The sequence below is a fragment of the Amblyomma mixtum genome, chromosome 9 (genome assembly GCF_055824585.1).
Source record: "Amblyomma mixtum isolate Tamu chromosome 9, ASM5582458v1, whole genome shotgun sequence".
In the NCBI taxonomy this organism is placed as follows: Eukaryota; Metazoa; Arthropoda; class Arachnida; order Ixodida; family Ixodidae; genus Amblyomma; species Amblyomma mixtum.
Window position 1 is genome coordinate 108,450,763 of NC_143020.1, and position 24,882 is coordinate 108,475,644.

A 24,882-nucleotide genomic window follows, 5' to 3' on the forward strand; every position below is an offset into this window, starting at 1 on the left:
GAAACATCATCTACTGTTTAGATGACTGGAAGAGCTTCTTGTTCCTGAAAAAAAGTGCGGACTTCAAGAAAAATAACACCAGATTTTTCTGCCTGATCGTGTTTGCTCATTCGCCCTTGTGTTGTGTACGCAGGTGGGAATTCGACGGTACAGAGCAGGACGCAGCCAAAAGTATACCCTTCCAACTTCAGAAGCTTTTTCTTTTACTACAGGTGAGGAATGACCGTGGTTACGGTTGGCCCGTGCTTTGCATCCAACGCTGCCAACGTGCTGAGATTCATTTGTGCTTTTCTATTTTTTCGCCTTCTTTCCTAGACATCATCGAGGCCTGCAATAGGGACAACAGATCTGACAACCAGCTTTGGGTGGGACAGCAGCGAAGGTGAGCCCCCTATTCAATTTGCCCAGCCTGTGGAATTGACGTTGATTGATGAGAATTGAGATTGATGGTCAAGAACGCTTTTGTCGGGGTCTTTTCGTGTACCAACCGGGGAAAGTGACAGGCGGCAAAGTTTCAAACATGAGTGTAAAATGAACTGAGTAAGGAATACTAATGAGTTAAATTCATTAGCACTTCCAAAGGCTGAAACACATATGTGTTTCATCTGTGTAGACTTGAATCTCCTTCATCTGTTCATATTTGATTTGTACCATCCAGGGTTCATCAGTTCCCGGCAGTGTGCGGTCAGAACACACGTAAAGGCAAGACCCCAGATCCGGGTTTTAGTTGAGAAGCTGTTAGTGGAATAGTAGTGCATATTAATTACTGCGGCATTTCACCTTTTTGAGCAAGATACTTTGGTTCAGAGAAAGGTAGCCTAACAAGGTGGACAGAGACAGTGGTTAAAAATGTCTGTCAGTTTCTTGGGTTAGAACGAGGCTCGTCACAAGCAGACTGTGCAGGCCGGCCAGTTTTCCTTTAAGTTCTTTTTCACTGCCTTTTCTACTCACTGTCATTTAACACACTACTGTGTCATTTCTGGCTGGGGCAACTTTATTTTTATTACTTTTTTTCTTGCGCATTCTACTCTTTGTCATTTCTGGCTCCTGATGAGTCCAGCTTGCTATCGTTTTCTGGCACTCCATGTCCAGTTTAAGGAGAGTAGGGCTTGTCAAAGCATTTTTTCGGTTTGCTTACACATGGGAGCACGGGCACTAAATGACTATTGTGGTACGATTTTCGGAAAAAAATTGATTGGTTAGGGGGTTAAGCCTACCCAAACTGTTGTCTTAGCGAAGTGCTCTTGATTACACCTTAACAGATTAGAAAACTGTTAATGCCTTTAGCTTGTCCGACACATCTCTCGCCTCTGCATTTTTTATTTCTTTCGAACTTCCTGTTTTCCGCCTCCTGCAGCGTGGCAGCAGCACGACGTTCAGGAGCTGTGCCGGGTGATGTTTGACGCGCTGGAGCACAAGTTCAAGCACACAGACCAGGCCAAGCTCATCTGCCAGCTGTACGAGGGCAAACTCAAGGACTACGTCAAGTGCCTCCAGGTGAGATGAGACGCCCTGAATGCTGGTCAGGATGGCATTTGAAGTGTTGTTTTTATTTTTTTAGGCTGCGGTTTTTCGTTTTTAAGCACATTCCAAGTCTGGTTTAAGCGTGGCTTGGGTGAGGTTTATGTGTGGTCACTAAAGCTCCTGGGTGGAAGAAGAAATGCGCAAGTACCCATAATTCACTTGTCCGAATTACGTGTGCTTCGGATCACTTGTGCTTCGGATCACTTGTGCTTCGGATCTCTTGATTTTGAGGGTGGCTTTGAAATGGACTTACATGCAGGCTTGAACCCCAATTTGCGTGTGTGAATGGACTCTAATAATCAGGATGCGTGGGTGGGCATGCTGTCCTGTTTATATTTATTTTCAGCTGTTCATGTCATGTGAGGGAACATTTTGCACAATAGTAAACATTGTGGGGACTTGGAGGAAAGGGCCATTTATAGGCCCACCTTTGTGAAAGCAGCATGTTCTTTCTTCAGAGGGATCCAGGACCCACTGGCATTTCCATTTCACTCTCGAGAGTATTACTGCATAAGTAAAATGAGTACAAATTCATGATTCTTGCTAGCCATCCCCAAGCTTCCTTTTCTTGGTGATAGACATGGCAGGGCCCTTGGTTTCGTAAAGAATGCACCTTTGTTTGCTCACTGTGTATTGAGCTAACGACAAGATGATAATGTGTCAGGCTTTCGCTGACTAGACAAGAGCCCAATGCTTTCTCATCTTACTCATTAGTAAATTTATTCTATTCAGCGAGCGAAATGAGTCATGTTTCTCCCTAACCATCCCCAGGCCTCCTTTTTTGCATTGAGGAACATGGCAGCACTTATTGAAGTGAGAGCCTTTTGTTGCACCAAGAAGTTGCCTTCATTTGCTTTTACCATAAGTCACTTTTAAAATTTTGTGTTATATTTTTACTGTGCTGCATGAATTAACTTTTTAGGCCCTTTACACCTCCGTTCATTTAGACTTTTGGATAACACCCTATAAAAAACAATTTTCTATACCCTAAGCTTGGCGCATGATAGCCTTAGTCGCTTATGCGCCATGAAACCCAACGCAACACAGCACAACCCTAGGTCGTTAAACTTTTTAGGCCGTTTACACCACTGAGCGCTTTTCACATTTTTATTAAATCCCACAGAAAACATTTCCTATACCTTGTGCTTGGTGCATGATGGCCTTAGCTGCCTATGTGCCATTAAACCCAACACAGCACACTCATTTGCTCCTTGTGCGTTGTGGTGAAAGCAAATGAATAGCGCATCGTCAGGATTTCACTGTCTCGTTTCATCTGTACTAGCTGGGAGTAATCTGACATTGGTCTTCATTTTATTCACGGAGTAAATTTTTACTCCTCAAGTGGAATGTTTCGTGCAAAATGGGTGTAAAAGACGTTCATACGGGGATTATGGCCTGTGTTCCCTGCTGCAGTGTGGCTCGGAGAGTGCCCGGGAGGACACGTTCTTGGACATCCCCCTGGTGGTCCGTCCGTTTGGGTCGAGCCAGGCGTACGGCAGCGTGGAGGAGGCACTGCGGGCATTTGTCACCCCCGAGACCCTGGACGGCTCGAACCAGTACCACTGCGAGAAGTGTGCCCGCAAGTGTGACGCCCACAAGGGGCTCAAGTTTGTGCGCTTCCCCTACCTGCTGACGCTGCAGCTGAAGCGGTTCGACTTCGACCCGACCACCATGCACCGCATCAAGCTCAACGACAAGTGAGTTTGCCGCTCTCGTTCGCTCTGTGTGTCAGGTAAACCCAGTGCCTGTTGGCCGCGTTATGTCTGCAATGGGAAGAATACTGACATCAAAGAGTTTAGAGAATTCGGGTGAAGCCAATGCAGTCTGGTAGTCGGAAGTGAATAGTACAAACAGGGACGGATGGATAAACTACTCACCTTGCATCGAGGAAAATGTTTCCATCAGTGGGATTCAAACTAGTGCTTTGGTTGTTGTGATGTCTGCAAAAGATTGCCGGGTTCGTAATTATCCCAGTGCTGATAGTTATGACACTGATTGTTTGTGCATTGAGTCGAACATAGTGTTAGAAAATGTGCATTATAGCTGGCGCAGTGGGAAGTATAGTAAGCAAAGTATAGCTTGCGCAGGGGAAGGGGCCTTAGACTTGTAGTGGACATGTTAGTCCGTTGGCGAACAGGAGTTGTATTTGGAAGGTGCACACAATAAGAAATTTCTGCTAAGACATGCATCTGTCACTACAACCTTTGTCCTCTTCTCAACTCTTTCGGTGCCATCAAACAGGGTGACCTTCCCAGAGGTCCTCGACCTCAACCAGTTTGTGCGGTCGGAAAGTGAGACCGAGAGCCCTGGCGATGACGCTGATACGACGGACAGTGGTTCCGCGCTTGAGGAAGAGGCGGCAGCGACGTCGACGTCGTCAGCTCCTAGCAGCAGCCGACAGATGAATGGCCCTTGCGATGACGTGGCCAGTGACGATGAGGGCATCGACGTCGGCAGCGCGGATGCCGTGGTTAATGCTCGCAACCTCAAACGGCCCGGCGAAACAGTGAGTTCTCTGTTGCATTACATTTGGAAAGCTTGCATCGGCAGATCTGTTGTTTTCTCGCTGTTTGGTATTTGTTGTTGTTAGTTTTATTGCACTACAAATATCTTCAATACTAAGCATTGTGGGGCATTGCTCAAGGTCCCCTATGTCATTTCGGGCTCAGTCATATCCTTTATAAAGCATAGGCACTAAAATTATCCCTCATTACCTCCGTTCGGTCGCGGTGGCTCAGTGGTTATGGCGCTCGGCTGCTGACCCGAAAGATACAGGTTTGATTCTGGCCGCGGCAGTCGCATTTCGATGGAGGCAAAATGATAAGAGGCCCATGTACTGTGCGATGTGAGGGCACATTAAACAACCACAGGTGGTCGAAATTATCCGGAGCCCTCCACTATGGCGTCCCTCATAGTCAAAGTCACTTTGGGATGTAAACCTCCCATAAACCAAACCTTCATTACCTGTGCTAAAATTTCTTGGCATATGTTAGGGGGCAGCAGTGCTGTTATTTTTGATGTCCTGTGCAAAACACTCTCCAGGTGTGCTGAGTATTTTTTACAGAAGACACTGCGAATGGCAAGTTTACCATTTTTTGTGCCCTATTTGAGTTCATGATTTAACCATGAACCGTGAGAAGGCCCGAAAGGGCATTGCAGAATGGAAACCAAAATAAGGAATAAATTTAGGTGAAATCACCTTAAAGGTGTTTACAGGAAACCCCATTATTCGATGTCCGATTGCGCGACTGCCGTGGCTCATGCAACGCCGCTACGAGTAGGGTAGAGAGGGTTGGGGGGGGGGGGGTCACCGTGGTCGAGCTAGAGGAAAGCGCTTTGAGGCGCAGAGGCACATTCTTCTTTCCGCATGTTCCCTCTTTTGTTTTGGCTGCCGCTGTTGCTCCAGGAAACGGACTCGTCGCCTTGCGTCGCTGGCGTCCCCCGCCGTCCCCGCTCCGGAGTTCTGACGCGCAACAGCTCTCGGCACCGGAATTACGTGAGCAACTGCGCGGCGACAATGGACGCATCCCGCTCATGCCGTTCGGTTTTTTCCATGTCCTATCATGTCTCCCTGCTTTTGAGCATGAACTCTTGTGGTGCCACGCGGTGTGGTGTTTCGAAAGCGGAAGCAACGGAAATGCGCCGAGAGCGCTGGAGCACGACACGTTGTCTCAACTGCGGTCGCTCGTTGGTAACGTTTACGCTCCTCTCATGTCAGTTCATGCTTTATCATCGTGAAACTTTTCTGCCAAATTTCGTAACTCAGCACAAGCTAACAGATAGTCGGCCTGGCGAGTTCGTTGTATCAAGGTCAGCCGCCGCCGCCGCTAGACGTTCGTTACGTGGAGGTCTCAAATACACGCGCTTCAAGGAGGGCGGCGTTGGGGAATTAAAAAACTTCGTTATATTGAGGAATCCGCTATATGGAGGTTAGTAAGTCCAGGTTTTACTGCATAAACACTTTGTGAAGTTTACGTCTATTCCCTTTGCAGGGTCCCTATGTGTACGAGCTGTTCTCCATTATGGTGCACGCGGGCAGTGCCAATGGTGGCCACTACTATGCTTACGTCAAGTGAGTGGCTTTTGTCTACTTGTTCAGTGGAAAAAAAGATACATAGTTACGAGGCAGTCTGCGATGTGTGCAAGACCTCTGTCATTTTTTCTTCGCTCTCTAGAGTTGTTAGTAGGGAAATATCTTTGCAAGTAAATTCACTCATTATTTCAAAATTGAATTACTAATACTACTTCATTAAAAATAGACTTGGCAATAAAAGAAGTCAGTTGTTGTAGGAAGGGGCTTGTTAATCACATTGGACAGAGTGGATTGAAATAAACATTTGGAACAGGCTAACAGTAGTGTCTACGTTTTAATGTGCCGTTTGTAATGTTCTTATAACAACCCAGAACAAAATGAATTTTCTAGATGTTCTATAATTAGATTTCTGAGATTTGAGAAACGCCTGAGTACAGTAGAATTTTGAGCTCTTTAATGTTCTTAAAACAACCCAGAACAAAATGTATATTCTAGATTTCTAGAATTCGATTTCTGAGATTTAAGAAATGTTTGAGTACAGTAGAATTTCGAGCTCTTTAATGCTCTTAAAACAACCCAGAACAAAATGAATTGTCTAGCTTTCTAGAATTCGATTTCTGAGATTTAAGAAATGTTTGAGTACAGTACAATTTCGAGCTCCTTAATGTTCTTAAAACAACCTAGAACAAAATGAATTGTCCAGTTTTTCTAGAATTCGATTTCTGAGATTTAAGAAATGTTTTAGTACAGTAGAATTTCGAGCTCTTCAGTGTTCTTAAAACAACCCAGAACAAAATGAATTGTCTAGTTTTTCTAGAATTCGATTTCTGAGATTTAAGAAATGTTTGAGTACAGTGGAGTTTCGAGCTCTTTAATGTTCTTAAAACAACCCAGAACAAAATGAATCGTCTAGTTTTCTAGAATTCGATTTCTGAGATTTAAGAAATGCTTGAGTACAGTGGAATTTCGAGCTCTTTAATGCTCTTAAAACAACCCAGAACAAAATGAATTCTCTAGATTTTCGTGAATTCAATTTCTGAGATTTGAGAAATATTTGAGTACAGTAGAATTTCGAGCTCTTCAATGTTCTTAAAACAACCCAGAACAAAATAAATTGTCTAGTTTTCTAGAATTCGATTTATGAATTTAAGAAATGCTCGAGTACAGTAGAATTCCGAGCTCTTTAGAAAGACGTAGAATGTTCTGAGAATGTCTGGGCTCACCCTTGGTGCGTTGTTCCTCTCTCGCTCCACTCCAAATGACCAGGTCCTTCACGGAGGGCCAGTGGTACTGCTTCAATGACGCCCAGGTGTCCCGGGTGACGTACGACGAGATCCGCAAGACCTATGGCGGCGGGCCCAGCCGGAGCGGCAGCTACTACATCAGTGCCTACTCAAGCTCGACCAACGCGTACATGCTCATGTACCGGCGCATCGACCGGGAGCTCAACGCGGAGCCCATGACGCCTGAGCAGTTCCCGGAGCACCTCCGGGCGCTGCTGGAGGAGATGCGGCAGGCGGAGGAGCGGGAGCGGCAGCAGCGGGAGCTGGACCGCTCCATGTGCAAGATCAAGCTGTTCTGCCTGCACCCGGGCAAGCACACCATGCAGGAGATGCGCCTCCGGGTGCACAAGGACGCGACGCTGGCCGAGGCCACCCAGACGGCGCACCAGATTATGGGGCTGGAAGGGGTTGTTCCGCTGGACTGCTGCCGGCTGGTGATGTACGACGACTGCGCCGAGTCCCTGGAGTGCTCGCTCGAGGAGGTGGCGCACCAGACGATGGGCCAGATCCTGGGCGGGGTCAAGGCCACCTACCCGTTTGACCTGCTGCTCGAGATCCGCAAGCCCCACGAGACGTTCCAGCCGTACAAGATCGGCGGTGAGTGCGGTGATGGCGTGTTCGGTGCAGTTCGCACAGTCCCGTGAACTTTTCCTTTGGCGCGTTTCTTGTGCTGTCCTCAGTTTTTCTTCTTGGTATACTCTTAATGTACTATGCAAGCTGGGAAACTTGCTGTTACCTTTCTACTTTTGTGCCTAAATCTTGTTTGAGATCACTTGTCAGACGGCAGATGACATTGTTACATTGCAGTTGTGTAGAAACAACACTGGTGTTATTCTTACTAGCTAGAGAATTTGAAGTGGTTGAGCAAAGTTTCCACGTTTGAGAGACAGAGTAAATGGAGTTGCAGGGCACAGAGAATACCGTATAATAGAGTTGGTTTGTCTTCTGCTCAGTCTTGACGCTGTAGTCGTCAGTATCTGCAAAAGGTTTTGTTCCCTTTTCTTAACCTTCTGAAACAAGAACCTGGCGAGCTCTATAAAGGCCTGGCAGTGTTTGCAAATTGTATGTTTAGTACAACATGTGACTTCAAAATGTGAAACAGCTAAATAATTGTTATGTTCTCAGTTCGAATTAGAAGGAAAACATACAGAATGTGAATTATTGCTGAGTATGACTGAACCACCCAAGATTTCGTGGCAGTTTCCCACAATTTGTAGAATGTTGGAAGACTCGTCATTTTCTGCGGTAATTTGTTCATATGAAAGGAGAGGTGTAAAACCTTTGGCGGTACGGTTTGAAAGAAAAGCTTGGAGCATGCTTGAGGTGCGGCACATTGGCCTGACTTTGCCACCGGTATGTTCTTTGGCTCTCAGGGACGACTGTGAAAGTACACGTGGTGAACCTGGAGACGAATGAGATTGGGCGGGCAGTCGTTGTGCGCGGCCTCAAGTCCCAGACGGTCGAAGAGTTCAAGGCACAGGTGGCTCAGGTGAGCTTGGACCCATTGCCGACGGGCGTTCAGTTCTTGTTGCATGTTTACTGTGTGCGTTTCTTCGTGTTATCTTCCATCACCCCTTTGTTTACAAAAGCTCGTGCAGCTAGTTCTATGTGCATATTACATTCCTGTTCAAAGCTGGAATATACCGTATTTATTCGAATCTAGGCCGATAGTTTTTTCAAAAAAACGAGATGTAGAACTCTTATGTCGGCTTAGATTCGAGGATTTCGTTTCGAGGTTTCGTATTCGTAAAATATGAATAAATGTGGCACGCAGGTGGCGCCCCCACAAAACGCCAACGAAAGACAGCACTGTAGCCGTTACTATCCGTAGCCGTTGCTATCCGTAGCCGATACTGATCAAAGCACACATGAGCACTGGCTGCCATTTTGGCCTTGTTCTGTTCTCGTGCGGTGGCGTGAGCACATTCGCAGCAGTGAAGTTTTCGTGCGTGGTTTTTATCACCAACAGCATGGCACCAAACAGGCGGTGCCATTATAGTGCCGCCTTCAAGCGGAAAGTTATACTCGCTGCAGAGCAGTCGTCAAATCTTCAAGCCGGGCGGGACTTCGGCGGCTGATCCCGGGCTGGCGTTGCATATGTCTCCTCGCCCAAACGCCAGCCTGGGATCAGCCTGAGCGGGTTCCTGGCAATAAATGTCATTTGCGTGCTGTACCTCTTGTTTGCAGTTGTTTTTTCGGCCGGCCTACAATCGAGGTAAGTTTTTTTTTTTTTTGTGGCCTTCAACTTTCAGGTCTCGGCTTAGAATCGTGGCTGGCCTAGATTCGAGTAAATACGGTAACCTTTTTCTAAAGTGTGGTCAATCACTTGTAGTGAAGTAGAACAAGCCCACTACAGATTCCATGTGGGACCTCAAACCCATCTTTGTGTGCTGTCAGGTTTTTGCTTTGTTTGCTCTTCACTGTGCAAAACAGTGTGGCAGACACATTCTCCTTCGTACTGGGAGTCCTGACTGCTTCACTTTGGCTCCTTTTCACCTGCAGAAACTCTGCCTTCCCTCGAACAACATGCGGATGGTCTTGGAGAACTACCACAACCAGCTGGAGTTGCTGTCGACACCGGGCCGTTCGCTCAAGTCGGAAGGCTTCGGGAAGAGTAACACTGTGAGTTGGCCTCAAGTAGTCTGCTGGGACCCTGTGGTCTAATCAAGTCAGGGATCCGATGGTCACTGAAGCTGTACTGATTCGATGCTACTGGTTCAAAATTTCTCAGTTCAATGATTCAAGACGAGAGGAATTCTAAGAATAGGATTGTTATGTTTTATTATGTGTGGTATTAGTGTGTTTACCTAAATGTGAGGTGACCATGAATGTAACGTGAGGGTTGTTTTCACCACGCAAAGCAGGAAGAGCTCATAGATGTAACGCAAGAAATGAGGCCACAGTATGTGTGAAGTTACGTAGAAGTTTGAATAAAGGTACCTTAAAAAGTGGCTTTCCTGCAACTTGTCAAGACTGCGTTGAAGTCTTGCCAGAGTACGAAAATTGCCACTGCCGTTACCTTGTGGAGATGTCATGTGCCTCTTTTTGTTCAACAGAGTGATAGAAGTGATTATCGGATCAGATCAATATGAACATAAACACAAAGCCCCATCGTCCAGTCACTGCAATGTCTGTGCGCTTTAGAGAAGTCATTGTCAAAATTAAACTCCTCCCGGTCGCTCAACCGTGTGACGAGTCATTCCTCCCAATTGTTGGTGGTCGTTCTCAGCAGCATTTAGATGAGCCGTCGAAAAATTGTGCGGCAGCATTCAAGTTCAATGTCGCCGAAAAGTGCATCAAATGCTTATACCGAGGAAAGCAAAGGGCTTTTTCCCATGCAATGGCAATGCCAAGCTTTCGGTTTTGGGTGGTGCAGCGCGAACTAGACGACGGACAAAAGCGAGAAGACAACACAGACGAGCGCTGAGCGTTGAACCCCATAAACCATGAATTAGCCGATATATATTGTGGTGTTGTTTTATCATGAGTTCGTTTAGAAGCGTTTTGAATGACAAATAAGCTTATGGGACTACAAAACCTTGCATTGGGCTCAGTGGCTGTTTGATGGTACGTGATTTTAACACTCCCGCTGGGCGTTTTGCATCTTTTCACTTTATCTTGGGATGTTTGTGAGCGACGAGGTGTAACTGTTGAAGTATATATGCAAGGCAAAAAAAGAGAGCATAGTTTATACTGTGCTGTTTAATCCTGCAGTGTTTGCCGAGTGCATGATATATGACACATTTAAGGGGGGACACTGGTCTTGAAAAGAAAATTTTATTAATTTAGTCATAGTTATGAAATCTTCAGGGCACATGTATCTTTGTGTGCTGATTTTAGATGTGTCATTTGATTTCATGTAAAACAATTCCTTGAGCACTTGTGCACATTTTATGCAAGTATTTTGCGGAAAGTTTTGAAGAAAATTTGCTGCGGGAAACTCGCTGAAATGTATGCCATTGGGTTCTCTTGACACCAAGGAATACAATAAGGGTAAAATTATCATCCTGGGTTTCATAGAACTTGAGTAATAGGGTACTGAAGCTGCCCCTTCAGAAACAGGAATACACACTTTTCTTCTCATTTCTGAAGCGACAACTTAAAAACTCTATAACTCAAGTTCTGTGATAGCCAGGATGATAATTTTACCCTTATTGCATTCCTTGGTGTCAAGAGAACCCAATGGCATGCATTTCAGCGAGTTTCGCGCAGCAAATTTTCTTCAAAACTCTTCGCAAAATACTAGCATAAAGATTGCATAAGTGCTCAAGGAATTGTTTTACATGAAATTAAATGACATATTTAGAATCAGCACACAAAAATACATATGCCCTGAGGATTTCGTAACTGTGACTTCATTAATAAAAATTTTTTTTTCAAGACCAGTGTCCCCCCTTAACTGAGCTGTTAAATGTCTGATGTCCCTTTTTGCACTGCCAATTTGACCAAAGTCCAGAATCAGATATGTGTGCGACTCCTTTAGGAGGGTACAAGCTCAGTGTATTGTCAATCTTCTCTTCGGCTGCAGGTGTACATAGAATTTCTCAACGAGGAGGACGCCTGCCTGCCATTCCGCGAGTCTCGTTTCTTCGAGATTCTCGACCGTCACATCAACACCATCGTCATCACAGTCGTCCTGCCAGCTGAAGATGATGGTCTGTACCTTTGTTCACTGCGCAGCTTGAATCCTAACATCATTGCTCTTTAATCTTTCTTCTTCTTTTTTTTCGTACTGCTTTCTTGCAGAGTGACAGTGGTCTGAGCACTTTCTGAAAGCGTTGTCTTCGATGTACAAATGTACCTTTTTAGTGATAACTGAGCGTTGAGATACATTTAAGTGTGTGGGAACTGTATATCACAAAGGCCTCTCATAAGCTGCAATACATAATACTTTGAAGACTACCTTTCAGGGGGGCACTGGTCTTAGACCTATTTTCCTTATTTTTAGCCCAATCCTAATAAAACTGTACTGTCTTGCTCAATTTTTTATACTGATTTCAACAATGCAATTATCTTTCTCATAAATTAGTTGGTTCCCAAGTTAATTAATTTTAATTAGCCATTCATTGGTACCTCGGTGCAAAAAAAACTGCTCAATAAAAAATCATTTTTAATCCATGGCTGCATAGTATGGTGAGTAAAGAGTGCAATAATCAAAGCAGTTTTTCCGTTTTACCCTCATTAGTAATTTTACAGCACTTGGAATATCAGTGTTCAAGGTGTGAATGTAGTGCATCGGTAAACTTTGCGAAATTATAAATTTTTGAAGTGTGATTGAACAAATCTGCTTCGATTATTGCACACAGCGTGCCTTCAGCTTCCCTTAGCAAACAATATCACATCTCTATCTGTCCTAGATGTTGAGATATCGACATACTAAGATAGCCAGATGTCCAAAATTTTCATGCTATTAAATTGTCAGCGCCTGCATAAATTCAGCCCACACGATGATCTGAATTTAATATTATGGTCAAAATGATGACTTCTTAAAGGAAAAAAGTGGTACAGTTGGAAAATAATAGCTGTAAATTCCACAAATGTCATTTTCTGAAAATCGTTTTTTTGGTCATTTTTTGGTCTCAAAGACCAGTGTCCCCCCCCCCCTTCATGGCGGTGCAAACATCGAGGCTGCTTCTCCGGTCATGACTTTGCTTCATGTGCATCTGTTTACAAAAGCTTTAGACCCCCCTGTCTTCAATTTCTGAACACATCTGTAGTAGTAAAGCTGTTATTGATATTTGCACTTAGTTTGTGTTTAGGTGCTAGCCTCATCACTTAAATGACAAGAAACATCAGTGAATTTGTCAAGTGAAGTACCAATGGAAGTCTGAAGCAGGGGTGGGCTTTTCATGCCTTTTATCCATCGGTGGGCATGGGCCACAGCTATGCTGTTAAGGGGGGACACTGGTCTTGAAAAGAAAATTTTTATTAATGAAGTCACAGTTACGAAATTTTCAGGGCATATGTATTTTTGTGTGCTGATTCTAAATATGTAATTTATTTTAATGTAAAACAATGCCTTGAGCACTTATGCACTTTTTATGCTAGTATTTTGCGGAGAGTTTTGAAGAAAATTTGCTGCGGGGAAACTCGCTGAAATGCATGCCATTGGGTTCTCTTGACGCCAAGGAATACAATAAGGATGAAATTGTCTTCCTGCCTGTCATAGAACTTAAGTTATAGAGTTTTGAAGTTGTCACTTCAGAAATGAGAAGGAAAGTGTGTATTCCTGTTTCTGAAGTGGCAGCTTCAGTACCCTATTACTCAAGTTCTATGAAAGCCAGGATGATAATTTCACCCTTATTGCATTCCTTGTTGTCAAGAGAACCCAATGGCATACCGTATTTACTCGCGTAATAGGCGCACTCGCATAATAGGCGCACCCCTAGTTAGGGCGCGAAAAATCAGATTTTTTTATTTCCGCGCATAATAGGCGCACCCCGAACTTGGCACTGTGATCAATACTGTATTTACACGATTGCAAGCCGACGTCTCGCCACCCCCCGCTTCCCAATCTTTATTTTAACAAAGTTTTTGCTGAACTGACTACTAGTCCCTACTAGTGCTGCTGCCGTCGCAACTGCTGCGGACCCACGGCACGTACAATGACATCGCGTAGAACAGCCGCACTCAGTTTTCAGGGATGCTCACTTTAAACGTCTGTTTGGAAAGCTTCACCTCCAGCCGGAAACGTTCCCGACTTAGGCCCGCGAAAACCTCGGCGCTTGGAGTCGCGTACGAAAATTTAGGGACGCCGCAGTCGCAACTGCCGCACTTCTCGGCCACGTCGTATTTTCCGACTTGCCGCGTTCGAGAGCAAACTCCCAGCACCCCTTCGAGCTAAAACAGCAACGCTCCGAGGCAAAGCCATAAACCACGATAACTATCGCGCTACCGCAAATCCCGGCACTTGACAGCAGCAACAACAACAACAACAACAAAAAAAAACGAGCTGGAGATGCTGATGACGATATAGATAGCGAAAACTCGCGGCGAAGGAAAACGATGATGATGATGATGATCTTGGCCTTGGGCAGCGTCTGGAAGCTCCTGTGCGCGTGTGTGGCCTCCGCGACCAAGCGCCCGTTGCGCGCAGCCGGAGCCGATCGCAGAGGCCTCGGCGCGTGCATTCCGAAAGTTTCGGTGCGGCCCTTACGCGGACCTTTTTTTTTTTTAACATTTTCTTCGCGAAAACGGGGTGCGGCCCGTACACGAGTGCGTTTACGCGCTGTGTTCAATTTTGCGAGTCGAAAAATTTCCGGAAATTTTACCCCGCGTAATAGGTGCACCCCGAACTTTGAGCCGGATTTTCTGGAAAAAAAAGTGCGCCTATTATGCGAGTAAATACGGTACATTTCAGCGAGTTTCCTGCAGCAAATTTTCTTCAAAACTCTCTGCAAAATACTTGCATAAAAAGTGCATAAGTGCTCAAGGAATTGTTTTACATGAAATTAAATGACATATCTAGAATCAGCGCACAAAAATACATGTACCCTGAAAATTTCATAACTATGACTAAATTAATAAAATTTTCTTTTCAAGACCAGTGTCCCCCCTTAAGTCAACTTACATGCAGGCTTACTCGGGGGCATTCCACCTAGCCTTGCTTCTTCGTTATCAGCTGCTTCGTTTTGTTGCATGCACTGTACCCTTGGAACTACAGCAGGAATGACTGAGAAGAACAAAAAGGGAGGCCAACAAGCAGTTTACTCGACAGAGCTGGATTTTTATCAACACGGCCTTTTTATGCATGCTTTAATTCAGTTACCACGAAAGGGTGCTTGGGAAGCTTAGTACTATACTAGTGAGTTGAGTGCCACGCAGGAGTGTGAGACAGCTGTGGCCGCCTCTTCTCTGTGCAGTGATTTTGGAGAAGCAGTGTATGGCTGCCAGCGCTGAAGCGGACCAGAGGTACTGCAGCGTAGAAGACGAGGGAGGCACGGGTAAGGTTTAAACCGCGAACACTCTGTTCACCCTGTTCTCAACCTTGTACAAGTCTTCCTTTGCAAAGCAGTGGTCAGTCTACAATACTATTCAAGCAAATCATGGCTTTTTGTTGCAGTTTTCTTTATTTGTGAGATATTTGTGCTGTCAGTGTAATTAGGAGCAGCACGCTTCTGTAGTTAGTGCATGGATGTTCAGTGGAACCCTCGAGTTCCCTGGTAGTGCTTCTTGTTGGGTTCCCGAAATACCTAAATCCATGCATGCATCGGCCTCCAAATTTCCTTTACCCGCTTATTTTTTTAACTAACCATGGTAGAGTGATTTAGCATTGTCATTCACAGTCGATAGCGTTACGTTATTCTGCGGGGAACCACCGAGCATGCTTAGATCGCCCTTAGGGCGCCAGATGGCATCAGGACCAATCAGCCTTTGTGCTGTGGCAGTGTACCGAAGCAGATCGCAGCAGCGGCCGCAGATCATGCTATGCTGAATTCTTCTATTGTAGTAAAGTATTGTAGTAAAGTCGGCTATATTTCATTGAATTTGGACACTTTTTTTTGTGGGGGGGGGGGGGGGGCTGTGTGTCTGCATGCTTTTTTTTTGCATGCCTTTGGGGCAGAAATGGATGCAGGCCAAGATGTGGGATTTCTCGGCATCTTTCGAAAGCCATTCGGGTTCCCTGATGCTAAAGTGTTTTAAAGGGTCAGTCTACTGAATTTTATCGACCATATTTTCTTTGCGGCAACCGATAGCTCTTTACTCAAATTACCGTTTAGCCAGCTGTGGTGCCAAGGAGTGCGGTAGAACATTTTAAAATAGAATTTATGAATGTGGGAACACATCTGTATGAGATGGTAGTCTCGTCTGGCAACCATCTGGATTTCCGCCGCGCGGCGACAAACATGGCGGCGCCCGTCGAAGCCGGACCTCTCGCTTCGGACTTAATTCTCGTTGTTGCTGCCTTTTTCAGTGCGTTCACTGGCCATAATTGGGGCGCCTGTCTTTCGCTTCGTCTCATCTCGCCTATAAGAAAACATATAAGGGATAAATTTGCTTTATTTTAATAATCAGAGTGACGATTCTGCCGCTCCTAGGCTTAAGTGGAGAGTCGGTTTGTTTACAGCAATGGTTCCCGTCCTGACAACCAGATGGCGCCACTATAGGCTGAGTTTATTTTTGCGTCTCTGCTAGCATGCGCTGAACTAAAAGTGGGAATGTGCCTGCGTTTTGCGTACGTGTAACTATAAATATTCATGTGATTTACAGAAAAAGCGAGCGGTACGCCTTCTACAGTTTACTAGAACAAAACGTGCGTTTCTCTGACATTGGGGCATACAAATGGTACGTAGTATATTCACTTATGCTTCTACAAAAAAAGACTACCACTTTCTTGAAGAAAATGAACGTTTGGGGTCACCACCGTGCCTTTTTACGCGACTTTTAACGCCGAAATAAAATATAAATTCCTGCCTAAACCGGGCGCAGACCCCTCGTTATTGATGTTATAGGGTGCCAACTACCAGAATATGCCATTATTTATACACTCATCTCGGTGAGTAGACTGACCCTTTAAAACCCTCCGAGTTAGTGCAGTTAGTAGTCTCGTTCAGTGTTTACACACCTGACCACAAATTTTCGGTGTGTGTGCAGCTGCGAGGACTACGCAGCAGACGCAGACGTCCAACACGGCCTTGTCGGACGGCTACGACAGCGACCTCTGCGATTCCTCTTCGTCCGGTTGCCACGGCGCGAGCGGCGACCAGTCGGAGGACTCTAGTCTCACGGACAGCGAGCGAACCCTCGTCGGCGACGACATCTCGCCGCACAACAACTCACCCGACCTCACTGCCGACGACAAAGCCTGCTGCTCGGGAGAGGAGCGTCTCCCTAAGTTTGTGCCTTCTGTGGGTAGGTCGATCGCCTGGGAACTTCCTACATTGTCAACCATTGTGCAATAGGGGATTTCATTTCATTTCATTTATTGATCCCTTAAAGGCCCCAAGGCATTACTTAAGGGGGAGCATATTGGTTTCTAACGGCGATGATGGGAACATGCATAACAATAAAAAGAACAAACATACAAACAAACATAAAAGGGGTTGCGTCATATCAGGGTTTCCCAGCAGGTGATACATCATTTAATAAAGATATGTCAAGCAATACTCGCTACAAAGAGCGCAGAAGTGATCAAGATTTATGTGAGGTGAATTTTTATTTTCTCGCGGAATGTTTTGTGATCAGTGAATGCAGCGATGTCGTTAGGCAGTGAATTCCATAGTGCTATTGCGTTGGGGAAAAATGAGTTGTTGTAAGCTGACGTGTGGCCACTGATGCGTGCTATCGGGTTACCGTGACTAAGCCGGGAGGACATTCGTAGTGGGGCGGTTAATAGAGCGTGCCGTGATCTTGTGTTATGATAAAATGTATGAAGTAAGCATAGGCGGGAAACGACGCGGCGTGATTCCAGTGTTGAGAGACGGAGGGACTGCTTGAGGGCGGTGACACTGGCTTCTCTTGAGTAACAAGAAGTGATGAACCGAGCTGCACGATTTTGGATTGATTCCAATTCGATGGTGAGATACGATTGCCATGGGTGCCAGATGGATGATGCATACTCTAATTTTGGCCGCACAAATCATACGCACAAATGTTTCAAAATTCCGCAAGGGCGCTTTCCCGCGTAACAATGTTGCCCCAAACAAGATGGATGACCATGCGTTTCCAACTGAAACAAAGCAAGAAAGACTGGTTTTTTTGTTTGATTCTTCCAAAATACGTTTCTTACATTCTATCCACACCTTTAGTGCCTGTCCTGTAGCCCACGCAGTTCCTTCATAGCGAAGTCGGCCATCTTGTTTGGGGCAACATAGTTATGTGGGAAAGCGCACTTGCGGAATTTTGAATACAGTAAAAGCTCGTTAATTCGACACTGACGGGACCGCGAAAAATTGTCGAATTATCCGAATGTCGAATTATCGAATGAACAAGAAAAAACAATGTTTGCCGCAACAGGACGTATACCTTTAGTTGGCAAGGAAATCTGTAATCACCGTCCGCTTTTTCGAGCGAATTTGAGCGACTACGATAGCTCTAACAGCTGCCAGGTGCTCCGCGGCACACGCGCCGTCAGGGATTTGTTCACAGAAGTCCTCCCGCACGGACAAGGCTTCTGCGGCTTCTTTCACCGTGCACTTGGGCATTTGGTGCAACTGCTCACAATCGTAAATCGTCGTCGTTGTCAGCGCCTGTCACTTCAATTATTTCATCTTCGGTCAGCTGACAGGACACGAAGGCGAGGCGGAGCGCAGGCCCTGCGCGCTACCCACCGGAAAGCGGCGCGGGAGGAGGTGAAGGGAGCGCCGCTCCCCGCTTATCTGTTTTTTCAACCAGCGTCGTCCACGGGGACCCGCGTCTTATCTTTCCTCTGATCTTTTAACTCTCCTCTTATCTGCATGGGGACTGTGGAAGGGTGTCTTATCTTTTCTCTATCTTTTTCTCTGATCTTTTAACTCTCCTCTATCTGCACATGGCAGCGGTGGTGGCTGAGCCATAATCCCTTGCGATTTCCTTTCACCCTTCTCTCAGTCGCAACAAAACAGCAACAACAAGTAGCGCAGTAAACACGCTGACAAAGCGCGCATTTACCAAAAAAGGCGCCGTAAATAACCGTGATAGCGACTGCTGCGACACAACAAAGCACAAAAAAAAAAAAGACGCCAGCCGCTTCGGCCGCCGCTAACTCGCTTCCTCGGATGGATGGACGGATGGATGGATGATATGACCATAGGGATGGCCTATCAGCCGTACAGTAGCGCCGCTCATGGCAGTGTTTTTTTCTTTTTGCTCTCGGCACACCGGCTTGGCGGGCTGCGGAGTGAAGTCGAATTAACCGACGCACGGCAGAATTTGTTCGAATTAACGAGAGTTTCGCCCCATAGACTCCTATGTATAATTGTAGGGACCTCGCGCGCGCGTCGAATTATCCGATTTGCCGAATTAACGGGGGTCGAATTAACGAGCTTTCACTGTATCCCCTATTGACTGGAGTCACACACTCGTGTCTAGCCCGCCCGAACTGTCAGCTCATTGGTGTTTGAATGTCAAGCATGAAACACCATAATTTCCAGTGTGTAATTCGCGCCTCCCTGCCAAAGGCAGTTTTACCAAAAAAGGACATCTTGCATATGTTGCACCGTTGTATAAGACACCACTGCTCGTTTAGTCAACACTGGAAGTGCCGAGGATCCCTTTGTCCGAGAAACACGCTTGCGACAGCTCCCACACAGTCGCTGTCAAAAGTAAATGGAAGGCAACTTTGTCAAAAAGATTTGATTTCTTTAAATCTACAGCATAATGGTCCATGTTTGTTGGTGCACAGTGCAATTCGCACAATCACAATTAGTCTGCACATATGTATTCAAGGATGCATGAATTGAGCGGGCAATTAATAAATTTTTTCGTTAATATTGCCTTCCATTTACTTTTGACAGCATCTGTACATGGGCGATGCTCGAGCTCTGGGCTAAAGTACCTTCTTTCCGCAGTCTGCCTTTTTTTTTGTTGTTGTTTCTATCAACCGGAGTGCTCCTGTGGATTATTTTGCTCGCGTTGAACTGTCTTCCTGCTGCCCGGATCACCTTCTCCAGCGCACATTCAAAGGCAAAATGTAGCGTGTAACTAAAGACGAGGAATTGTTTTCTTTGGACTTAATTTGGTCACTGTGGCTATTTGTTGCGAGTTGAGTTCTCTGCACTTTATGACCAAGAATGAGGCTGGAGTTTATTTATTCGTTTATTTAACAAATACTGCAGGCCTTAAGTGGGCCCAGAAACACAATCTTAGTTGACTGTTTTGCCTGTTGATTGCATACAGTGAGTTATAATGGTGCTATTAGCGTCGGTAATACTGCGTATATTCCGTTTTTTAATATTTTAATGTCCTCCCAAAAACAACTTCATGGCTCTGATGGTGTCGCCACACAGTGGCGGGTTTTTAGCAGCGGATATGACATCACCTGGCGCGAGCTTGATGATCGGACAAACAGTAAATATACTGCAAATTGTGTGAATAAATAGAGACACATTTTGTCACTTGTCTGCGTTTTATATTATATCAACAAAAACAACTTGTTTTTGTTGATATAATATAAGAGCCCTGCAAAGCAAGTAAAATAAAAATACACCACCAGGGGCGCTCTGGCATGGAAACGACGCTGCCCGTCTCAGCAAGAACGAGTTACAGAGAGCAGGCGACCATGGAGTACAAACTTCCGCGACGTGCTCTGGCTGGCTGTTTTGATTGGTTGCGCCAGGTGCCGTCATTGGGAGAGCGAAATAGGAGTGGGAAGCCCCGCGAAAATCGAGTTGAGGGCAGCGTTTTGTTTGCTTGTATTTTGAAATTTCTTCACAGAATAACTCCCGTTCCTGTGCATCGATTCCTGTAATTCTTTTTAGGTCAGCATCTGTGTGATATAAAGAACCCACCTGAAGTATAGCCGGTATCCCCCCAAGCAGTGTTTTGCAGCCCCTTTAAGTGGGCCCTAGCAGGAGGGGCGAAAAAAATGCAGCAAGGAAAAGAATACAGTAAGCAAAACACAGTGAGACGTGTTCAACTCTTTCAAGAAAACACATAAATGCAAAACACGACTATGAGGTAGATGCCAACAATTTGTCAATAGACATGATGACATCAGAAGGCAGCTTGTTCCATTTCTCAGTGAGCTAGAAGCCATCATACCAATGCTTACCAGTGGTGGTAAGGAAGAGGGTGGGATTGTAACAGACTTTGCGGTTGGAAACTTTGTTGTTGTTGTTTTGTTTGCTCATTTCATTGAAATCCCACCCCTTATGTAATACCCCTGATACAAGGGGGCCTTTAAGGTAAATAAACTGAACTGAACTGAACTGAACAGGGGTGGTCTGCTAGGCAAGGTTTGACATGCATCTGCACACATTTTTTAGCCATCAGGCGTGCAATTCCTTCCATATCCTCTTCCTTCCTTCCGAGTTGGTGCTTTTTTGTCATCACAGCAGCACTAAAATTTGCCATCCCAGGTCTGAGTTTTAGTGCTTTAAATGTCTGTTATGCCACCGATCTCAATGGCTGTTTCCTGGCACTAGAACCTCAGACTGGTCCCTGGAGCAGTGTTGTGCTTGAAGGAAGTGGTTAGTGTCAGTTAGTGTATACAATCGAACCTCGCTATAACGAAATTGAAGGGGCCCGACGATTACTTTCTTATAGCCTGTTTTGGCAGAGCTTCCAAGTGGAATAGTCATTACTTCGTTATATTCATTATTTCGTTGTAAACCGGTTCATTATAACGAGGTTAGGCTGCAGTTAAGTTTCCTGAATGCTGGTGTATCCGTTGTATTGGCCTCGTACAGTGTACCAGTCATTACTTCGTTATATTCATTATTTCATTGTAAACCAGTTCGTTATAACGAGGTTAGGCTGTAGTTAGGTTTCCTGAATGCTGGTGTATCCGTTGTATTGGCCTCGTACAGTGTACCAGTCATTACTTCGTTATATTCATTATTTCATTGTAAACCGGTTCGTTATGAGATTAGGCTGTAGTTAGGTTTCCTGAATGCTGGTGTATTCGTTGTATTGGCCTCGTACAGTGTACCAGCAGGTAGTTTTCAATGTGTGGCACTGGTGACAGAGGGCAATAGTTCCTCTTCAAAAGCATTTATGGCTCTGGTAATGCCAGCAGCCACTTCCAATCAGCAACACTGGCGTACGAGTAAGTCAGTTTTGCTGCTTACTTCAGATAATGCTTTTGACTAATTTTGCTGTAAGGGCAGCAGTGGTGAGCACAGATAGTTAGTCTTTAGCAACATAGATGGTGCCTGCAGCCTCTCATTGTTGCGCAGATCAGCGGTTGGGTGCTAGCCGCCTTCCGTTGCACCGACGTCCTAGGCCTCGCAGTGCTCTAGGTCCATGTCATCCGCGGCGGACTGCTCGGGCCGCGAGGCATGGGCGTTGGTTGGCAGCGGCGTCTGGCACTCACATTGCTGAAAAGCGACGGCGCTTTTCTGCGCGCGCTCCGAAACGCACGAAGTTTGGGCTCGCCAGAGGCCCAAAAAATGCGAAATTGAAGCAGAAATGTCAACTGGGTATGAAACAGAGCAGAAACTACGCCCTTTCGCTTATTGCTTGAGATTATGGTGCTGGTCTGTACAGCTAATATGTGCAGGCACGTTGGTTGGTGGGAAATCCAGAGCGACAGTTTCCAGTGGAAGTACTACCTGCTTTTGGAACTTGGTTTTGACGGTGCAGAAACCTGTCAACAGCTGCTTGTGTTGGGGGATCCCGTATTCCAAATTTAAATGCTGCTCAAGGATGGCTAACAGCTCTAGCAACCTGACTTCAACAAATCAAAAAAATTTGGTGCAATAGTGTTAAGCCAAATTGAATTGCTGAGATGGCTGCTAAAATTTTGTGGTGCGCTCACTTCTCGTGCATTTTCAGCTACCCATGTTGATAAATGCAACACACGCACAAAACCAGCGGCACACAAAAAATGCAAGTGACATGGTGACACAAATTGTTGGAGGGGGTTCAACATAAAGGCAGCACTATACAGTATGTAGTGTGTATAGTCGAGGGTTTGACGGCATACCGTCTGGTCAGGAATCATGGTGTTGAGGATTGCTGGTCACTGGCCAAAGTCAATAAAGATGGAAAGACATTTCGGGAGCGCTAGGGCTCCCTTGTTCACTATCATGTGAACTATCATGTGAACTATCATGTGAACTATCATGTGAACTATCATGTGAACTATCATGTGAACTATCATGATCACTATCGTTCACTATCATGTGAACTATCATGTGAACTATTTATTTATTTATTTATTTATCATCATACCCACAGCGCCATTGGCTGGCATTACAGTGGGGGGGTAGAAGAAAAAGTACACAAATGCCACCGCGTGCAGGTGGTTACAAAAAAAAAAGATAACAATGAGATAGAAAGAACACGGAATTATTATACACAAAAAAATGTCACAGCATGGAAGAAAATGAATCATTTGATAATATGGACACTACTTCCTCAGGCAGCTTGTTCCATTCCGAAACCGTTTTGGGGAAAAAAGACATTTTAAAAAGGTCAGTCCGGCACCTGTATTCTTTAACTTTAAGTGAATTATCTCTACGTAAAGACACGTAATCAGGGTTGGCTATATATTTGGTTCTGTCTATTCCAGTTCTAGAATGAAATATATTATGAAATAATTTTAAACGCAGTACTTTCCTACGTTTTTGAAGTGAGTCCCAACCCAAAGATTTTTTCGCGCTCGTTACACTAAAATATCGCCCATAGTTATTGAAAACAAAACGAACGGCCAAATTCTGAACTCTTTCTAGCTTTTGAACGTCAAGCAAGGTTTTCGGATCCCAGACAGTGCAAGCATACTCAAGTATGCTTCTAACGTTTGTATTATACAGCAGTTCTTTAGTCTTTAAAGGGAAAAGTTTAGCGTTACGTCGCAGGAAACCTAAAACACGACAGGCTTTGGCAGTAACGAAATGCACGTGACGATGCCAAGACATTGAACTTGTTAAATATACACCAAGATATTTAAATTCCAACACTGAAAGCAGTCTGCTATTATTTATGTTATAAGTGAAAATATGGGGAACCTTCTTTTTAGTGAAACACATATGTACAGATTTTTGTAAGTTAATATGCATTCTCCAGTGAACTATCATGTGAACTATCATGTGAACTATCATGTGAACTATCATGTGAACTATCATGTGAACTATCATGTGAACTATCATGTGAACTATCATGAAGATAGTGAACAAGGGAGCCCTAGCGCTCCCGAAACGTCTTTCCATCTTTATTGACTTTGGCCAGTGACCAGCAATCCTCATCATGTAGTGTGTATGACCTATAGTTTTTGACGCACGTTGGCAAAATCTTTGTTTAATTTGCATGCCCCCTTTTCGAAGCCTTAATTTAAAGAAAAGAATTATGCAAATTACTCGAGTAGATATGGTGTCATTAAGGTCTTGTCTGCATATTCGTTGGCAGTTCGGAAGAGATGAAAAGTTTGTTTCTCGGCTAACATTGAGGCGCAAGAAAAATGGGATGAATTGCGGCACTTTCTCCACTGCATTAAGATTTTTTTATGTGGCCGTGACTTGCTCCTAGCACAGCCATCGATTTACGGTTGTTACAAAGCTTCACAGATTGCTGCAGCTGGCTTGTCTCGTATTCATTTCTCTGTGGCAAGTCCTGTTGTGTTGTTCTCACCTGTTGTGCTTCCTCTAGGTGCCACTTTGGCTCTGTAAAGTTTCCTTGCAGCACCTTCTGTGTGCCACTTCAAGACGTGAGCACTAAGCTCTGAGCTCATGTTTTCTTCTTCTTCACTCTGCAGAGATGACGGACCAGATAAAGCGGAGCATGCTGGAGTCGTCTGGGAGCACGTCTGCTGCCGTCAGCGTGACTCCCGCTGGCGACGGTGCCGCTTACTCGGAAGAGGCGGGCGGCTACGCCTCTGGGGATGCTGCGGTAAGTGGCTACTCCTGTCATGGTTCGTGCTTCGTCCCAGGCTTAATTTTTGGGCAGAGGCTGTCCTCACAGCGCTCAAGCAGGGGAAGTGAAAGGACCACATAGAATCTGTTTTGCATTTTTAATACGGAGCAGTTTTCTCGTTACGGCGCCATCTGGTGGTAATAGGTGGCGGTTTTGGTGGGTTAAAGGGACACGGAGGACAAACTGAAGTTGGCCGGCGTAGATTGTTTGTTGAATTCAAATGACAAACGAGCGACTTTCTTCGAAAACTGAGCTTTCAAAAGTTGGAAAAAGCAGAAAAATGAAGTGCTACAAATGTCACCATCACTGTTTGGATTTTAGATCGGGGTCCTGTTTTGTGTGCCTATCAGGAGTTTGAATTAAGTGGTGGAAAAATTTCCGAATACAATTATTTCAGAAATAAATGCATGTTTCATTGCCGGACAGATATCAGTTTGGGCCAGAAAGGACCATAGAAATGATATTTACTTGGGAAAAAAGTTAGAATTGTCTCTAGTATATCTGTTTAAGACCCTGGTCTTTGGAAAAAAAAAATTATTATTGATGATGTGA

At 45.1% G+C, this 24,882-nt stretch overlaps 1 protein-coding gene across 2 annotated transcripts in view; it reads left to right on the plus strand.

Moving 5' to 3' along the window:
* Window positions 1-24,882, plus strand: part of LOC149330642 (ubiquitin carboxyl-terminal hydrolase 47-like) — a 69,713-nt gene that overhangs the window by 21,946 nt on the left and 22,885 nt on the right. The window contains exons 8-21 of one of the 2 annotated variants that reach the window (XM_089561267.1): window positions 134-212; window positions 316-382; window positions 1,358-1,497; window positions 2,938-3,221; window positions 3,766-4,030; window positions 4,931-5,020; window positions 5,517-5,596; window positions 6,824-7,437; window positions 8,214-8,329; window positions 9,343-9,462; window positions 11,369-11,495; window positions 14,703-14,783; window positions 16,435-16,692; window positions 24,173-24,306. In XM_089561267.1, coding sequence (XP_089417393.1) covers window positions 134-212; window positions 316-382; window positions 1,358-1,497; window positions 2,938-3,221; window positions 3,766-4,030; window positions 4,931-5,020; window positions 5,517-5,596; window positions 6,824-7,437; window positions 8,214-8,329; window positions 9,343-9,462; window positions 11,369-11,495; window positions 14,703-14,783; window positions 16,435-16,692; window positions 24,173-24,306 — 2,455 coding nt within the window. The remainder of the gene's footprint in view (window positions 1-133; window positions 213-315; window positions 383-1,357; window positions 1,498-2,937; window positions 3,222-3,765; window positions 4,031-4,930; window positions 5,021-5,516; window positions 5,597-6,823; window positions 7,438-8,213; window positions 8,330-9,342; window positions 9,463-11,368; window positions 11,496-14,702; window positions 14,784-16,434; window positions 16,693-24,172; window positions 24,307-24,882) is intronic. The other variant, XM_089561268.1, reaches the window with a different exon arrangement.